Source organism: Saccharomyces cerevisiae, chromosome XIV (assembly GCF_000146045.2).
Source record: "Saccharomyces cerevisiae S288C chromosome XIV, complete sequence".
NCBI lineage: Eukaryota > Fungi > Ascomycota > Saccharomycetes > Saccharomycetales > Saccharomycetaceae > Saccharomyces > Saccharomyces cerevisiae.
In genome coordinates this window covers 276,218-289,205 of record NC_001146.8, presented here as the reverse complement: position 1 = coordinate 289,205, position 12,988 = coordinate 276,218, and the positions used below count along the sequence as shown (strand labels likewise).

Here is a 12,988-nt window from a genome sequence, read left to right as displayed (position 1 = left end):
CGAAAAAAATTTTTTGACGGCATGAGGCAAGAAGTGAACAAAAGAGGTGGTGTCTGGGGGATGCAATTTAACTTCTTACTTGTGCGCGTTCATCGGAGAAAGCTGGCCGGGTGATACACGAATACGGGTTTGCCGTTTTTAGCCGCCGAACCTGCATAATGAAATTGTGCCCCCATGAGATAGGGCGAACAGTTCGGGATCCCCAGGACAATTCTTCACTACCGTGGCAGGAATAGTAGAATCAAGGTTAGTGCGCCACTCTGACTCTGGCGGGATAGACGTGATTAGTGGGTCTTCAACACTATTGTGTGAGGGAACACCTCCAAATTCCACAAGGTCTCGACCCCAGTTCAATATTGTTCCCTGCGGCGTCCCCATACTTAGTCCGTAAGCCGTATCTATATATGCCTTCAACTTTGCAGAGTTGTGGTGGATCCGAAACGGTAGGCGCAATACGTTAAGCTCGTGCTGCAGGTTTCGCCGATCGTAAATACTAATCGCGTCACTGTTGCGTCTGACAACGTACACGTAACGCCCGTTATCGCTTGTAAGGATTTGTACAATCCCACCTGCAACTGTGCGGGTGTAGTTCAGTCTCTCTAGTCGTTGATGACGGCAGTCTACCTGAAACATTTCATTCGCATAACTGCCACACAATAGAGATCCTCTTGAGAGAGCTTGCCCTCCCATTGGTTGCTCTTCAAAGCAAGATATAATGCTTTGTCTTCCCTTGCTTGCTTTTTTGGTACTCTGGTTCATCCACACGGCATCTCGTCTGCTCTTGTCGTATATCGCCACTTTGTTACGGCATGAGCCAGTGTATACACGAGACTCAACATCGATTTTCACACTGTATACAGTTTCGTATTCTCCATTTATTTTGTTCATCGTGTCATAGCTGAGGATACACTGCCCGTCCATCAAAGAGTATAGTTGTAGAGGGAAGTTTTTTCCTCCAACCACGATTCTGTCACCAGCTAACCTGTCGGAATTCTCGTTATAAAGCGTGTAAAACGGGTCTATTGCACATGAAACAATAGACTGGTTTCTAAAAAACCTTGTAAATGGTAGAAGGAGGTTTCTGTTTAGCTTGTCCGTATTACTTTCCTCCGGCACTAAATATTGTCTGATGCCAAAATCATTATGCACAGAAACAAACGATGTACCATCACATGACCAAAAGATATCTTGACATATTACCTTCTTTTCCATTCTGAAGTCGTCTGTCATATTGATATATGGTGATTCTCCTAGTCGTGGATACTCGTATCCACTTCGATCACTTTGAGTCCTTTTTAACCATTCCTTATCTTCTCTTTTCCATACATTCGCTATCGTGTCAGCCTCGAACACTTCGCCAGTGTCGCAATACGGAATTGCATTCATTCTTTCATCATTTTTTCTATTCAAGGACTCATAATGCCCTTGTACCATCTATGTTTATGGAATATGCGGTCTGTCCACCACCGATTTTTAAGTGCACGCTTTTCTTTTTTTGCTTAATTTTCAGACCGTGATAATACTCTCTTTAAAACGGAAGAGAACAGTTATTGCCATAACTGTACACACTTCTTCATGTACTAACCTTTATATGGTTTAAAACCTATAATACACATATATATTGCAATATAACAATATTAAAATACAAATTGTCCATAAGAAATATTCCCTATACTTTTTCATAATATTTCCTGATTTTTTGTAGATCATCATCACGTTTTTCCGCCATCCTTTGTTGACCATTTGTTCAGGCGCTGCGTTGTCATTAGTCACTACTTTCCTTTTTTCCTTTGAATCGGTATCGTCTTTTAGTAACTCTATTATCGTGTCAAGTTTCTTAGTATGCATTTCGATCTCAGACTGTAGTATTTGTAATGGATCTCGTTGCGCTTGGAACTTTAATATATTGTTGTTCGTTTCTTCTTTCTCCTTATTGTCGGTAACATCATTAAAGTTATTCATAGCAGAGAGATTTGGTAAGGGTTTTTGCTCCAAAGAAACATACGATTTTGTTGGCGTCGATATTTTGAAAGAATTGTCCTGCTCAGAGCTAGAAACATCAGTTCCTCGTGGAGGCATTCTTTTCCTTTCGTATTCTCTTAAACTTTCTAGCTTTTTTTCCACCATTTTTTTGTCATGAAAGAGAAGTCTATGCCATTTAGACTCAATCAATTCTCTCTTTTTTTGAAGCACTTCGTCTGTGAATACTTCTTCTTTTCTCTGTAATGTGGGTGTACTATCACTATTAGGGCTATTCAAATACGGCAGCGGTAGGGGTTTTCCTAATTGTTTCCGAAGTGCTGCACTAGATTTTCTTTGTGAGGAGCTCTTGTTATTGATGATGGGTTTTACTTTAATGTGTGATTCTTTTGATTTTGGATTCCGAGTATTTAAAACATTTCTTTGTCCTAGTAAACTAGATCGGAGTATACTAGCCTCTTTAATTTTCGGCGTAAACTGGAGTTCGTTCTCTATATTATCTTCATCAATTTTTACATTATCTTCGTCCGATATGTACTCTTCGGCTTTGTTTTCTGCAAGTGTTGGTTCAAACTCTCTTTTTCGAAACTGTGTATATCGCTGATTGATCCCTGATCCATTGTAGAAAGGGTTATATCCGGTCTCCCTTTTATTGTAGTTGTTTTGTTTTATGGTATCATTGCTTCTATCACTATCAGAATTAATATTTTTGGTACGCGATGCAATGCCCTCATTGTAATCAAATGCATCATCTGTCATAATTGACGTTGTATTACTTGAAACAATTGAATCACGGTCTTCTGGTAAATTTATACTCTGCGCCTGCTCATTTAGTTTGTGGAATCGCGGTTTATTTGTATTAAATCTATTTTTCTTCGAGAAACTGTGATTCCCATCTTTTGGAGAAGTTACATTCATTCATGAACTCAAAAAAGAAAGATAAAAATGCCTATGCTATTATCAATGTGCTGAATCAGATCCTTTTAGGACGTTTCTTCGAAAATAAAAATACGCCTGTTAGATCTTTCAGCTGTGGATATTCTTACTTTTTTCTTGTGTCTTTCCAATTTTTTTCTTATTTTTGGCGTCTTCCGCAAAATAGATTAAAAAACCCAGCAATACATATATAACAACTATAGAACAAGTCAACTTCTATAAAAGGGAAAAACCCCAGAGAAAGAGAATACTGTACGAACTAGTACATGAAAATACTATTGTGCGAATTAAAAGATTAGAATTTCTTATATACATTAAAAGAAAAACTTAAAAATAATGGATCAGATAATGAAGATTTATCTGAATAAACTTATTTAGTTGATCTTTTTCTTCACATTCAGTTAGTTAAAATTGAATTGTTGGTTGACATTAGAACCAAAGCCGAAAGTATTACCGGCATTTTGTGGAGCCATAGTTTCGTCTACGGCGTCTTCTTCTTCACCAAAGTAGGTTTCAATGATTTTGTATGCTTTTTCATAAATCTTGTCATTTTCATTTTGTTGACAGTTGAAAATCTTTTCCATACCACCAGCCTTTTCGATAAAATCGGCATTTTCATTGATATTCAAACCACGAGCTTCTTTGTCAGCTTCACCCATCTTTAAAATATTTTCAAGAGCATCTAAGGTAACTTCAATTATTCTGTTGTCAGCAATTTCTAGCAAATCACACAATGGTTTTATACACCCTTGAGATACTAAATATCTTATGATATCTGGTCTTTGTAAACCACCTGAAGAGGCATTGGAAATAGCCCAACAAGCTTCTTTTTTAGTTTTATATTCTGCAACTTCCAAAAGTTTAACTAATGGAGGAATCAAGTTCGCGTCAATTACCGCTTGAATTTGTTCAGTATTACCAGCCGTAATATTGGAAATGGTCCAACACGCTTCTTTCTTGATATTTTCTTTTGGAGAGCTTAGCAGAAGTCTTAACGCAGGTAAGACACCAGCATTTATAACGACCTGAGTCTGTAAGTCATTACCAGTGACTATATTACCTACAGCTCTTAAAGCAGGAGTCTGGACTAAAGTCGATTCATGGCTCAGTAATTCAACAAGTCTTTTAGGAATTCTAACATCGATCACTGCTTGAATAGCTTCTTGTGGTCCGTCAGATAGATAAGAGATAGCCCAACAAGCATCAACTAAAGTTTCAGTGTCCATCGAATAGATTAATTTCGCTAAGGTTGGCAACGCTTGTGAGACCACTGACCAATCTGGTTGTGGTTTTTTACCCCTGCATAAATTGGATAAAGTCCACGTAGCGGTCCTGATCAAAGATGGTTTATTGGAGTTAAAAAGACCCAAAATTGGCTCCATGGCATTACATTGTAAAACGTAGTCTCTGTAGTCAGTTGAATCACCTGCAACGTTACCTAAGGCCCAAATGGCTTGTTCTTTAACTTCAACGGAGCCGGTATATAATAGTTGAATGAAAAGAGGTACAGCGTCAGCATCAACAACCACTTTTGTTTGAGCAGATGTACCTGATGCAATGTTAGTCAAAGCCCAAGCAGCCTCCAATTGTAACATTTCAGGTTGGTTTTCACGCATAAATTCTACTAATCTTGGAACAACACCGGCTTGAATGACGACATCAATTGGAGGGCGGTGTTCTCTAGACAAAATTTGTCTAAACTTAACAGTAGCACTCAATTGCTCTTGCATATCATCAGAGTTAAGTTGCTGAGTCATTTGTGGTAGTTCTTGCTGCAACTGGCTGTAAAATTGTTGGTCCGCAGAAACGGAGCTCTCATCTTCTTCATCAGAATCAGCGCCATCAGTTGGGGGAATAAAGTTTCTTCTTTTGGCCAAAGCTTCATCTCTTTTTGCTTTTCTTAATTCGACCTGTTGTGTATCTCTACGACGACGAAGTTCATCTGCAGAGAATCTGCCTTTATTCTTAAAGTTTGTTCGTCTATATTCGGGAACGAACTTGCTCGTGGAAGAATCTGTACCATTATCCATATTTATTAATTTGTTATGTAGAAGGGAAGGTATATCAAGTGAACAAAAAACAAAATAGAAAGATCGTTCTATAAAATAACGATGTAACTTCAATTAAGTGGGAAATGTTTCAGTCTTAACAAAATAAAGCCTGAAGATGTGAGTGTAAAAGGAGGCTTATAGTTGGTCCTGTTCCTTATTCCGTCAGTGAATGCGGGTTTTCCTTACCTTACAAGTCGCTTCTTGAGCAGAATATGATTAATCACTAAATTCGTATCTGAACCGTTTCCTTCCTAGTCCTTCCCCATCAACTCTTGAAGAAAAAAGAAAAGAAGAAAATTCGTTAATGGTGATGTAATCTCTTTTGCGCTTCGAGGAAAAATGGACAAGTATCACTTAGATAGTTCGACTGGCAAACTCTTCGGTGCATTGGAATTGATTACTATTGAATTAATTCGGTCGATTAAGTTAACTACTACTTGATAAAGTAACTTGTTAATAAAAAATTTAGCTTTAAACTTTTGATTGTATACATATATCATTCTAGACGAAGATACCTTTTTTATTAAGCCCAATATAGGCTAATAGCAGATGTCTTATCGTTAGTGGAGAAAGTAAAGTACACACAAGATATCCCAAATTTTGGACCGTTGAAAGAAAACTAACGAACTTGAATAGGGTGACATATAAATATATAGTTATATGTGAAAAAAAGAAATTTTGATAAATTAGAAATTAAAAACGTAGTTTATTTTTTTTTTGGTAATTAATTAAAGGGTAATAAACACACAAAGTCATTAAAGAAAAAAAAATAGAAGAAAAAAGCACACTTTTTGTATAGCGTAGAAATAAGGAAAAAGAGAAAGCAAGACATTCACACACACAATTATCAAGCTCCGCTCTATTTTCCTTCCACATTCGATTGCTATAAAAAAGGAAAGGAAACCATGATTAAAAGTTGGATGATCTTTCTCTATCCTTACAAGTCAACGAAACACACACATTCATTTAACTCGTTGAAATAGGAAATAACACTTCTTTAAATCGTAGGTCCCAATTTCCTTTCTCCATTTTTTGTATAAAAAAAAGAGAAAAAGAACACAATCACAATAAATTTCACTTTTGCACAAGCACACGTAAACACATAGTAGTCGAAATAGTATAATAAAAAGAATTTACTACTTCAGGATGAAGGGGGTAGGGGGGGTAAAAAACATAAAACCGGAGAAAATTAGGTCTTCCTTTATTTCTCAAATCCAATTCAAAGCTTATTATAATAGTAATAAGGCACCGGCTACGGCAGCACTACCAGCGGTAACACCAAACAATTTTATGGAGTTGAAATTAGATGGACCAGGGGCGGCATTGTTCTTACGGGCCTTTTCACCAGGACCATAAGTGGTAGTGTCATGTTTGGTTTTGTTGAACTTACCATACTTGTGAGTACCGGTATGGTTTGGGGTCTTAGACTTGGAGGTCTTGTTGAACTTACCGTACTTGTGAGTACCAGTGTGGTTTGGAGTCTTGGATTTGGAGGTCTTGTTGAACTTACCGTACTTGTGAGTACCGGTATGGTTTGGAGTCTTGGACTTGGAAGTCTTGTTGAACTTACCATACTTGTGAGTACCGGTATGGTTTGGGGTCTTAGACTTGGAGGTCTTGTTGAACTTACCGTACTTGTGAGTACCAGTGTGGTTTGGGGTCTTGGACTTGGAAGTCTTGTTGAACTTACCATACTTGTGAGTGGTATGAGTAGAGGTGGTAGTAGTTAAACTACCGTCCGATGACAAAGTTAAAGTGGTAGTGAAATCATGTTCACCCTTCTTAGCAGTGGCAACGGTGGCAACGGTGGCTAGAGTAATAGCAGTAACAGAAGAGAACTTCATATTTCAATTATAAAGCGCTGGGTATTTGGGAAAGAAGGTCGAAAAAATAAATGTTCTTCCAAAAGTGTGTGAGTTAGAAGTAAAAAAAAAAGTGTTTAATGTGCAGCTAAATGCTTAAGTTACTCCTTAAAGGAAAATTCTTTATTCAAAAAAGAAAAAAGAGAAAGAAACAAAGTAATAGAAGCTTGGTTTTCTTGTAGTCAGATTATCTTAAGCTCACTCGTTTAAGTTAAACCAGATAGACTGTTTCTAAATAACAAAACAAAATAAAACAGAAGTCTTTATTACATTCAAGAACAAACTACACTATATAAAGTAATCAGCGAAACGAAAATTACGCACAACACACACACCTAATAAAAGACGAGAGAAGTGAGCACTAATTGGTAAAAGAAACTTAACAACATATATATAGTAAAGATAACAAATACAGTACACAAACAAACGAATTGAGAAATTGTCTCGTTTCAGCAACAGCCACTGACGTACGGGAGCGCATTTTTTTTTTTTCACCGGCCAAAATCCCGGTCATCGTGGTAAGAAACACTCGAACAAGACGATACAAAAAATATCGCATCGCTGTTTTTCACGTATTTTTTTTCTTTAGTCCCCTTGTAGGACCCACCGGATATTTGTAAATTTCCGCTTCCGGAAGTGATTGCCCGGATATCAATTGGATGAATGGGTTCAAATGAACATTTATTACCCGGAAGGTTGTCATAGACACCAGGCGGGTACCTTCTCATTTCGAGGATTAGACGCCATATGGACTAACCAACCAAATACTTATGAAATTATGATGTTGGGGTTGTTGTTATGTGTCGATGCTTCTTATTTGTTTATATGTATATCTAGTAGTGACAATGGTACAATCCTCTAGAGCGTGTGCTCATGCTATATGTGCGACAGCGGTTGGAGGTCTCGTACGGCCCTCTCTTTCTAGTGGAGGAACGTTCTTTTCTACGGCTTTTGCTAGTGGTATAGAACCCATGAGCCCCTTGCTTTCTGCGAGGGTTGAACTTCTTAGGTATAACGGATCTTCTTGGTAGTACTCATCGATAATAGGGTGTAGTAATATTGTCTGTTTCTTAATGGTCAATATGCTGTTGGTGGGTACTGCAGTCCAATCACCTCTCTCGAAAGTCAAAGGTTCCGATGCAACCATAATTACATCTTGGTTTCTATCCAACCTTTCTACCCTGTATTCTCCTGGTGAAGTTTCTACAAAGCTGGAACCACAACTGAAATGCAAAGATGCTGCCTCGTCCGTCTTTGAAGTTATATACCTGGAAACGACAACGGTGGATCCGTCAGTTACAGCAAAATTTAAGAGAGATGGCTCCACATGTGCCTCGTCCTTGTTCGCTTCTTTAGTCCAATCTCTGATGTAGTCAATCGTTCGTAACATTGCCTTTCTTAGTGCAACATTACCGAAATCGCCGTCCTGCTTCTTTGGGTCGTAACCCAATTTGTCTAAAGTGTCTAAGAATAATGCAAATGCGCACTCGGAGTCTGTGCTCCCTTGAATAAAATTCAGGTATTCGTCTTTGATATGATTCAATAATTTTCTCTTGATTCCTTTGAAATTAGATATACCGCCATTATGCATAAAACATAAGCTGTGGTATGTAAACGGATGGCAATTGGTCTCAGATAGGACACCATATGTAGAGGCTCTTACGTGCGCAAAGACCAGATCAGATTTAGTTTTTTCTGCTAATGTACTCAAATTTTGGTTGTTCCATGCAGGAGTAATAGCTTTGAAAAGGCATGGACCGTCCTCGCTTAACTCGGTATCCAATGGATAGTAAGCGACACCAAAACCATCACCATTCATTGGCCTTCTTCTGTCTAGCCGTAATCTGCTATCAAATGATTGGTTTATGATAGAATGAGCTGGTCTTGTTAAAAGATGAGATAGCCGAATCGGTTGTTTGCCTTTGAAAATCAAGAATCTGCACATCACGAATGATTTTCAATAGTTAGTTGGATACATTCAAATTTCTTCAAGGCTTCCGGATCGTTACCTTACTCCCAAGCAATAAACGTGAAATCTGTTTTGTATATATATTTGCAGCTTTTTTTCTTTTGTTCTTTTTCTTTTTTTGGAGATGCGTCTTAAAAAGCGCCACAGTTTCAAGGGTCCGGCGGATAATTTGAGCAATGATAGTATGAAATGCCAGATTACTGTGTATTAAATAATACTTCATGAATTTGCGAATGAACCACTTTTTTGAAAGTTTATGGATATAGATGTGCACATGTCGTTTTTTGAGCTTTGGGTGTTTAGAGCGGAAGAGTTGGTGTTGTGAGTTTCAGTTTTATCAATTATTTATGTTTTTCTCTCAGAAGCCATTTTTTTTTGGTTTTATGGTAAAGGCACCCTTTAAAAATAATACTAAATGTTTCTTTGAAAAATACCATACTTACAACTAATTAATTATTATATGATAGTAAACACATATACTTATTTATAACAAAGGGGTAATCAATCTACTTAGCGAAATGTAACCTTTTTAAAAAACCTTACTATCATGTATATTGAGCAACCAATGAACCTTATTAATGCCGATAATGCAACTAACCATAAAATTACATTAAAATAAATTGAGGCCTTACTGGTCATTAAGGGAATTTCCGCCTTCTTTGCAGTTTCTAAAGTGTCATCAGTTGATATGGATTTCATAGCAATATAATCTGCAATCCCACCGGTTTCTAAGACAACAGCAACGATGATGAAATTTGTGATGACCCAAAAGATAATCACGAGAGATCTAACGTTTGCATAATAGCCAGTCTTTTTTTCATCATAAGATGGCTCAGTAGGCCGAGATTCTGATTTTGGATCGAAGTCATTTAAAACTTTCAAATATTTATCGTAGTTTGCTTGAATCTCTGAACTAGAGACCAGAACTTCCATTTTGAACGTACCATCTTCTGTAGTATTAATCTTACCCAGCGGATTTGCCATTGCACCCTTTGTACCCCATGATAAGTCGTGGACATTACAAAATGCATAGATATTCAAAACATTGATGTAAGAAGGACTCAATAAAATATACTGAATAAAACTTGTCAACATATGCCATGGCTGCAAATAGATAATTGAACTGATTAGGTACAAACAATAAGTGGAGCCCAGAGAGATAACAATATCCCTGAAAGCTTCTGTGGTAATCAAACCCTCAAAGCTGATGGTATCGTTTTTCAATATATTTTGGAAGGATTTGACACTCATGAATATACTGCAGAATATCATGTAAATCATCATCACCGCAAAAATGACGCAAGTTAGAACATAAAATTTCTCAGTACTTTTAGGTTTATTACCCAATGACAGTATGAATGTTGATAAGGTACAAATCCCATAAAGCCACAGGAATATGACGGACAACACATTAAATGCTGAATGGTATGCCAGTGCAATAGAAACAGTGAGAATTCTAAAGACTAGGAAAAATGAACTCAATGAAAACCATGAAATCAATGTATTGAAGAAAAGGTAAAAAAATTCAACCGTCAAAAGGAGTTTTCTACCAATATTATGACCACTGCTCCAGACTCTGTAAAAATGACAAAAGGAATATACACTAGCAAAAAATGAACCATTCAACCAACGCCTCCTCTGAAGAATAAATTCAGGGACCCTCTCCGGTACATCTGTTGAAGCATAAGAACTTCTGCAGTATTTCAAAATCCAATTACAATTTTTTTTTGTGACCACTTCAAAGCATAAAATACGATCTTCAGCAAGATACATATTGGAAGAAAAAAAATGAAAACCTTCATTTTCCATAATTTCACCATAAAAGTACTTCTGTAATGGTTGGCCTCTCACAGCTTCAAACCTATACGCAGAGAATGCCCCCGGTAGAACAGTAATAAATCCAAAGTTAGACTCGGTTGTTTTGTCTAAAATATTGGACATTTTGTATTCGAAATTCTGTGATGCAACTAAAGGATTCAAAAGCTTTACAAATCTCTTACCCAAATCAGTTCTTATTTCACCACATGCGCCACCAACATTTGGATTCCTGAACTCTCTCCATAACTGGTAAATAGAATCTTTACCTGGCATGGTACCAGCATCTAACAATGTAACGATATTGGGACGCAGTAATTCTGCAAAGCCTTCAAATGCCCATCTATGTGAGTTAATTTTTTTCTGATTTTGCTCTTTCAAACAAAACAAAAGTTGTATTGGAACGGTACCTTGATTGCATTCTAATGAAACCTCTGATTCCGAAATATTTGTGATGTTGATCATTGTCGTATGTTCGTAGACATGCATTGCCACTTTTTTTTCATTAATTTCATCCTTAGCAAACCCGTCCTGGTAACAACCTAACGAACTTAGTAATGCTAGCGAGCGTTCATTAATTTTGGATCTACCATCTGAAATGATACAAACGACAATCTTTTTCCATGCATCCGGCCCCCAAGTGCTTGAATTTTTTTTTTTCACCATATATTTGACATTGTCCATAATACCTTTCAAAGTTCTTCCTAACAGGATATGGTCTTCATTATACATTGTGACTACTAGCATCAATTCCGTTTCCCTTGGAGTTAAATACTTCAACTGCCTCACCGTGAAATTCTTCTCTGCAAGTTGATTAGGTTCGCAAGTAACTGCTTGATATCTCATAAACTTAAACTCATTTGGTAAAGTGTTTGCATTTTCTGTTGTAGTAGCGTATTGGTCCAATAGCGTCTTACTGATTGGAGAATCGAAAACAAAATTACCATTCCAAAGTTTGAATTTCCTAATTTCAGTACCGCTTCTCTTTAGTGCTCTATTTGCGGTTAAGTTATCATTGCTTACTATTATGTCGGATTCTTTAGATCCGATAGAAGACACCGAGGATGATGCAGGTACACCATTAGCTTGAAACTGTAATTTATCAATAGTGTTGAGATCATCGTACTCGTCATCCCTTGAAAAATCATCCTTGTCATATTCCCCCAAGTCTCTATGAGAGTAACCGCTTTTCACACTGTCTAATTCTTCTTTTCCATCGTTTACGGGTCTGCTATCATCATGAAGATATTCTCTACGCTCCATAGGAGTCATATGTCTTAAACTGTTTTCATAATCGTAAGGATCAACCATTTCACCGTTTCTACCCAAATATGAATTAATCTGATAGTCATCTCCTCTCTGATCAATATAACCACCCTCCGGATCGTCATAGTAATCTTTTGCCTGTAGGCCATGGTAACCATTGTTGTATCCAAAAGGTTGGTCATGGTATTGAGGAATATTACCGCTATTCATGTTATTGTTGGGTTGCTCCAAAATGGGCCTAGCTTCCTGATCTGCATAACCATCGCTACTAGAAGCAATACTCGGTGACGTCCTAGAGTTCCTGTTATTATAATAGTAGTCGTTTTCGTTAAAGAAGGGCCTTTCGATGGGGGTGGCCATAGTCTGTGAGCCGTTATGTATGAGTTCTGGAGTGGTTTGAATCACATTTATCGAAGGAAGTGGATATGAAGGTACGTTATTGTATTGATGTTCCGACGGTAGCTGTTGACTATTCGTATTAAAAACGTCATTGTATTCTGCAGTTGCTGGTGGGGGACGCTGGCGATGGTGGTTGACAAAACCTCCATATATGTCTCGTTCGTTATCATTGATAGTATTATTATTGCCATCGTCACCGTTATAAAGCATATTTGTTTGCTGAGATTGTTCTGGAAATTGCAAAGATTGGACTGGAGTGAATGAACCCATGCTGGCATTTTGATTGGTATATCTTTGGTTCCTGTTTGTTAATTCTTCATTAGAAGAGTGAAATAGCCCGCTATGTGCATTTTGGAGTTCATAGGAAGGTTCATTCTTCCGGTTTGAGTGATATTCATTTCTCGATCGATTATTTTGATCACTCATTGTATAGTTTTTTTGGTTTGGCTTCCCAGTATTAATTTAGTGACTCTTCGAGGAAGGAAAGAAGAGAGAAGAAGAAGAAGAAATGTATACTGCGTATTTAAACAAGCAGTACTGCAAGGTCCGGTAGGCCTCAAAATGTAAGTGTTCTGATCCTTTGGAGTACCGACGTAAAAAATGAACCCGAGATATATATTAAAATCAATAATTTGTAACAAATATTATACCTAGTTTGGCCAAGAAAATCAAATTTCACACTAATGGCTGTGTCGCGTCATTATCGCGTT

At 37.3% G+C, this 12,988-nt stretch overlaps 6 protein-coding genes across 6 annotated transcripts, besides 1 other annotated feature; all 6 read right to left on the bottom strand.

Annotated features, from left to right (window-relative positions):
* Window positions 1–138: 138 nt before the first annotated feature.
* Window positions 139–1,212, bottom strand: SWT21 (Swt21p; the record flags this gene model as incomplete). Its single annotated transcript, NM_001183025.1, has 1 exon — window positions 139–1,212. One exon carries the CDS (start codon window positions 1,210–1,212, stop codon window positions 139–141), a length of 1,074 nt encoding a protein of 357 aa, NP_014212.1.
* Window positions 1,213–1,596: 384 nt separating this feature from the next.
* Window positions 1,597–2,898, bottom strand: KAR1 (Kar1p; the record flags this gene model as incomplete). The annotated part of the gene is made up of 1 exon (NM_001183026.1): window positions 1,597–2,898. One exon carries the CDS (start codon window positions 2,896–2,898, stop codon window positions 1,597–1,599), a length of 1,302 nt encoding a protein of 433 aa, NP_014211.1.
* A 419-nt stretch (window positions 2,899–3,317) lies between these two features.
* SRP1 (karyopherin alpha) lies at window positions 3,318–4,946 on the bottom strand (the record flags this gene model as incomplete). The annotated part of the gene is made up of 1 exon (NM_001183027.1): window positions 3,318–4,946. One exon carries the CDS (start codon window positions 4,944–4,946, stop codon window positions 3,318–3,320), a length of 1,629 nt encoding a protein of 542 aa, NP_014210.1.
* A 1,250-nt stretch (window positions 4,947–6,196) lies between these two features.
* On the bottom strand, window positions 6,197–6,811 carry YNL190W (uncharacterized protein; the record flags this gene model as incomplete). The annotated part of the gene is made up of 1 exon (NM_001183028.1): window positions 6,197–6,811. One exon carries the CDS (start codon window positions 6,809–6,811, stop codon window positions 6,197–6,199), a length of 615 nt encoding a protein of 204 aa, NP_014209.1.
* Window positions 6,812–7,700: 889 nt separating this feature from the next.
* On the bottom strand, window positions 7,701–8,774 carry DUG3 (glutamine amidotransferase subunit DUG3; the record flags this gene model as incomplete). The annotated part of the gene is made up of 1 exon (NM_001183029.1): window positions 7,701–8,774. One exon carries the CDS (start codon window positions 8,772–8,774, stop codon window positions 7,701–7,703), a length of 1,074 nt encoding a protein of 357 aa, NP_014208.1.
* A 360-nt stretch (window positions 8,775–9,134) lies between these two features.
* Window positions 9,135–9,224: an origin of replication (ARS1414; ARS activated in mid-S phase).
* An 84-nt stretch (window positions 9,225–9,308) lies between these two features.
* On the bottom strand, window positions 9,309–12,704 carry CHS1 (chitin synthase CHS1; the record flags this gene model as incomplete). Its single annotated transcript, NM_001183030.2, has 1 exon — window positions 9,309–12,704. The coding sequence occupies one exon, from the start codon at window positions 12,702–12,704 to the stop codon at window positions 9,309–9,311; it is 3,396 nt and encodes a 1,131-aa protein (NP_014207.2).
* Window positions 12,705–12,988: the final 284 nt, after the last annotated feature.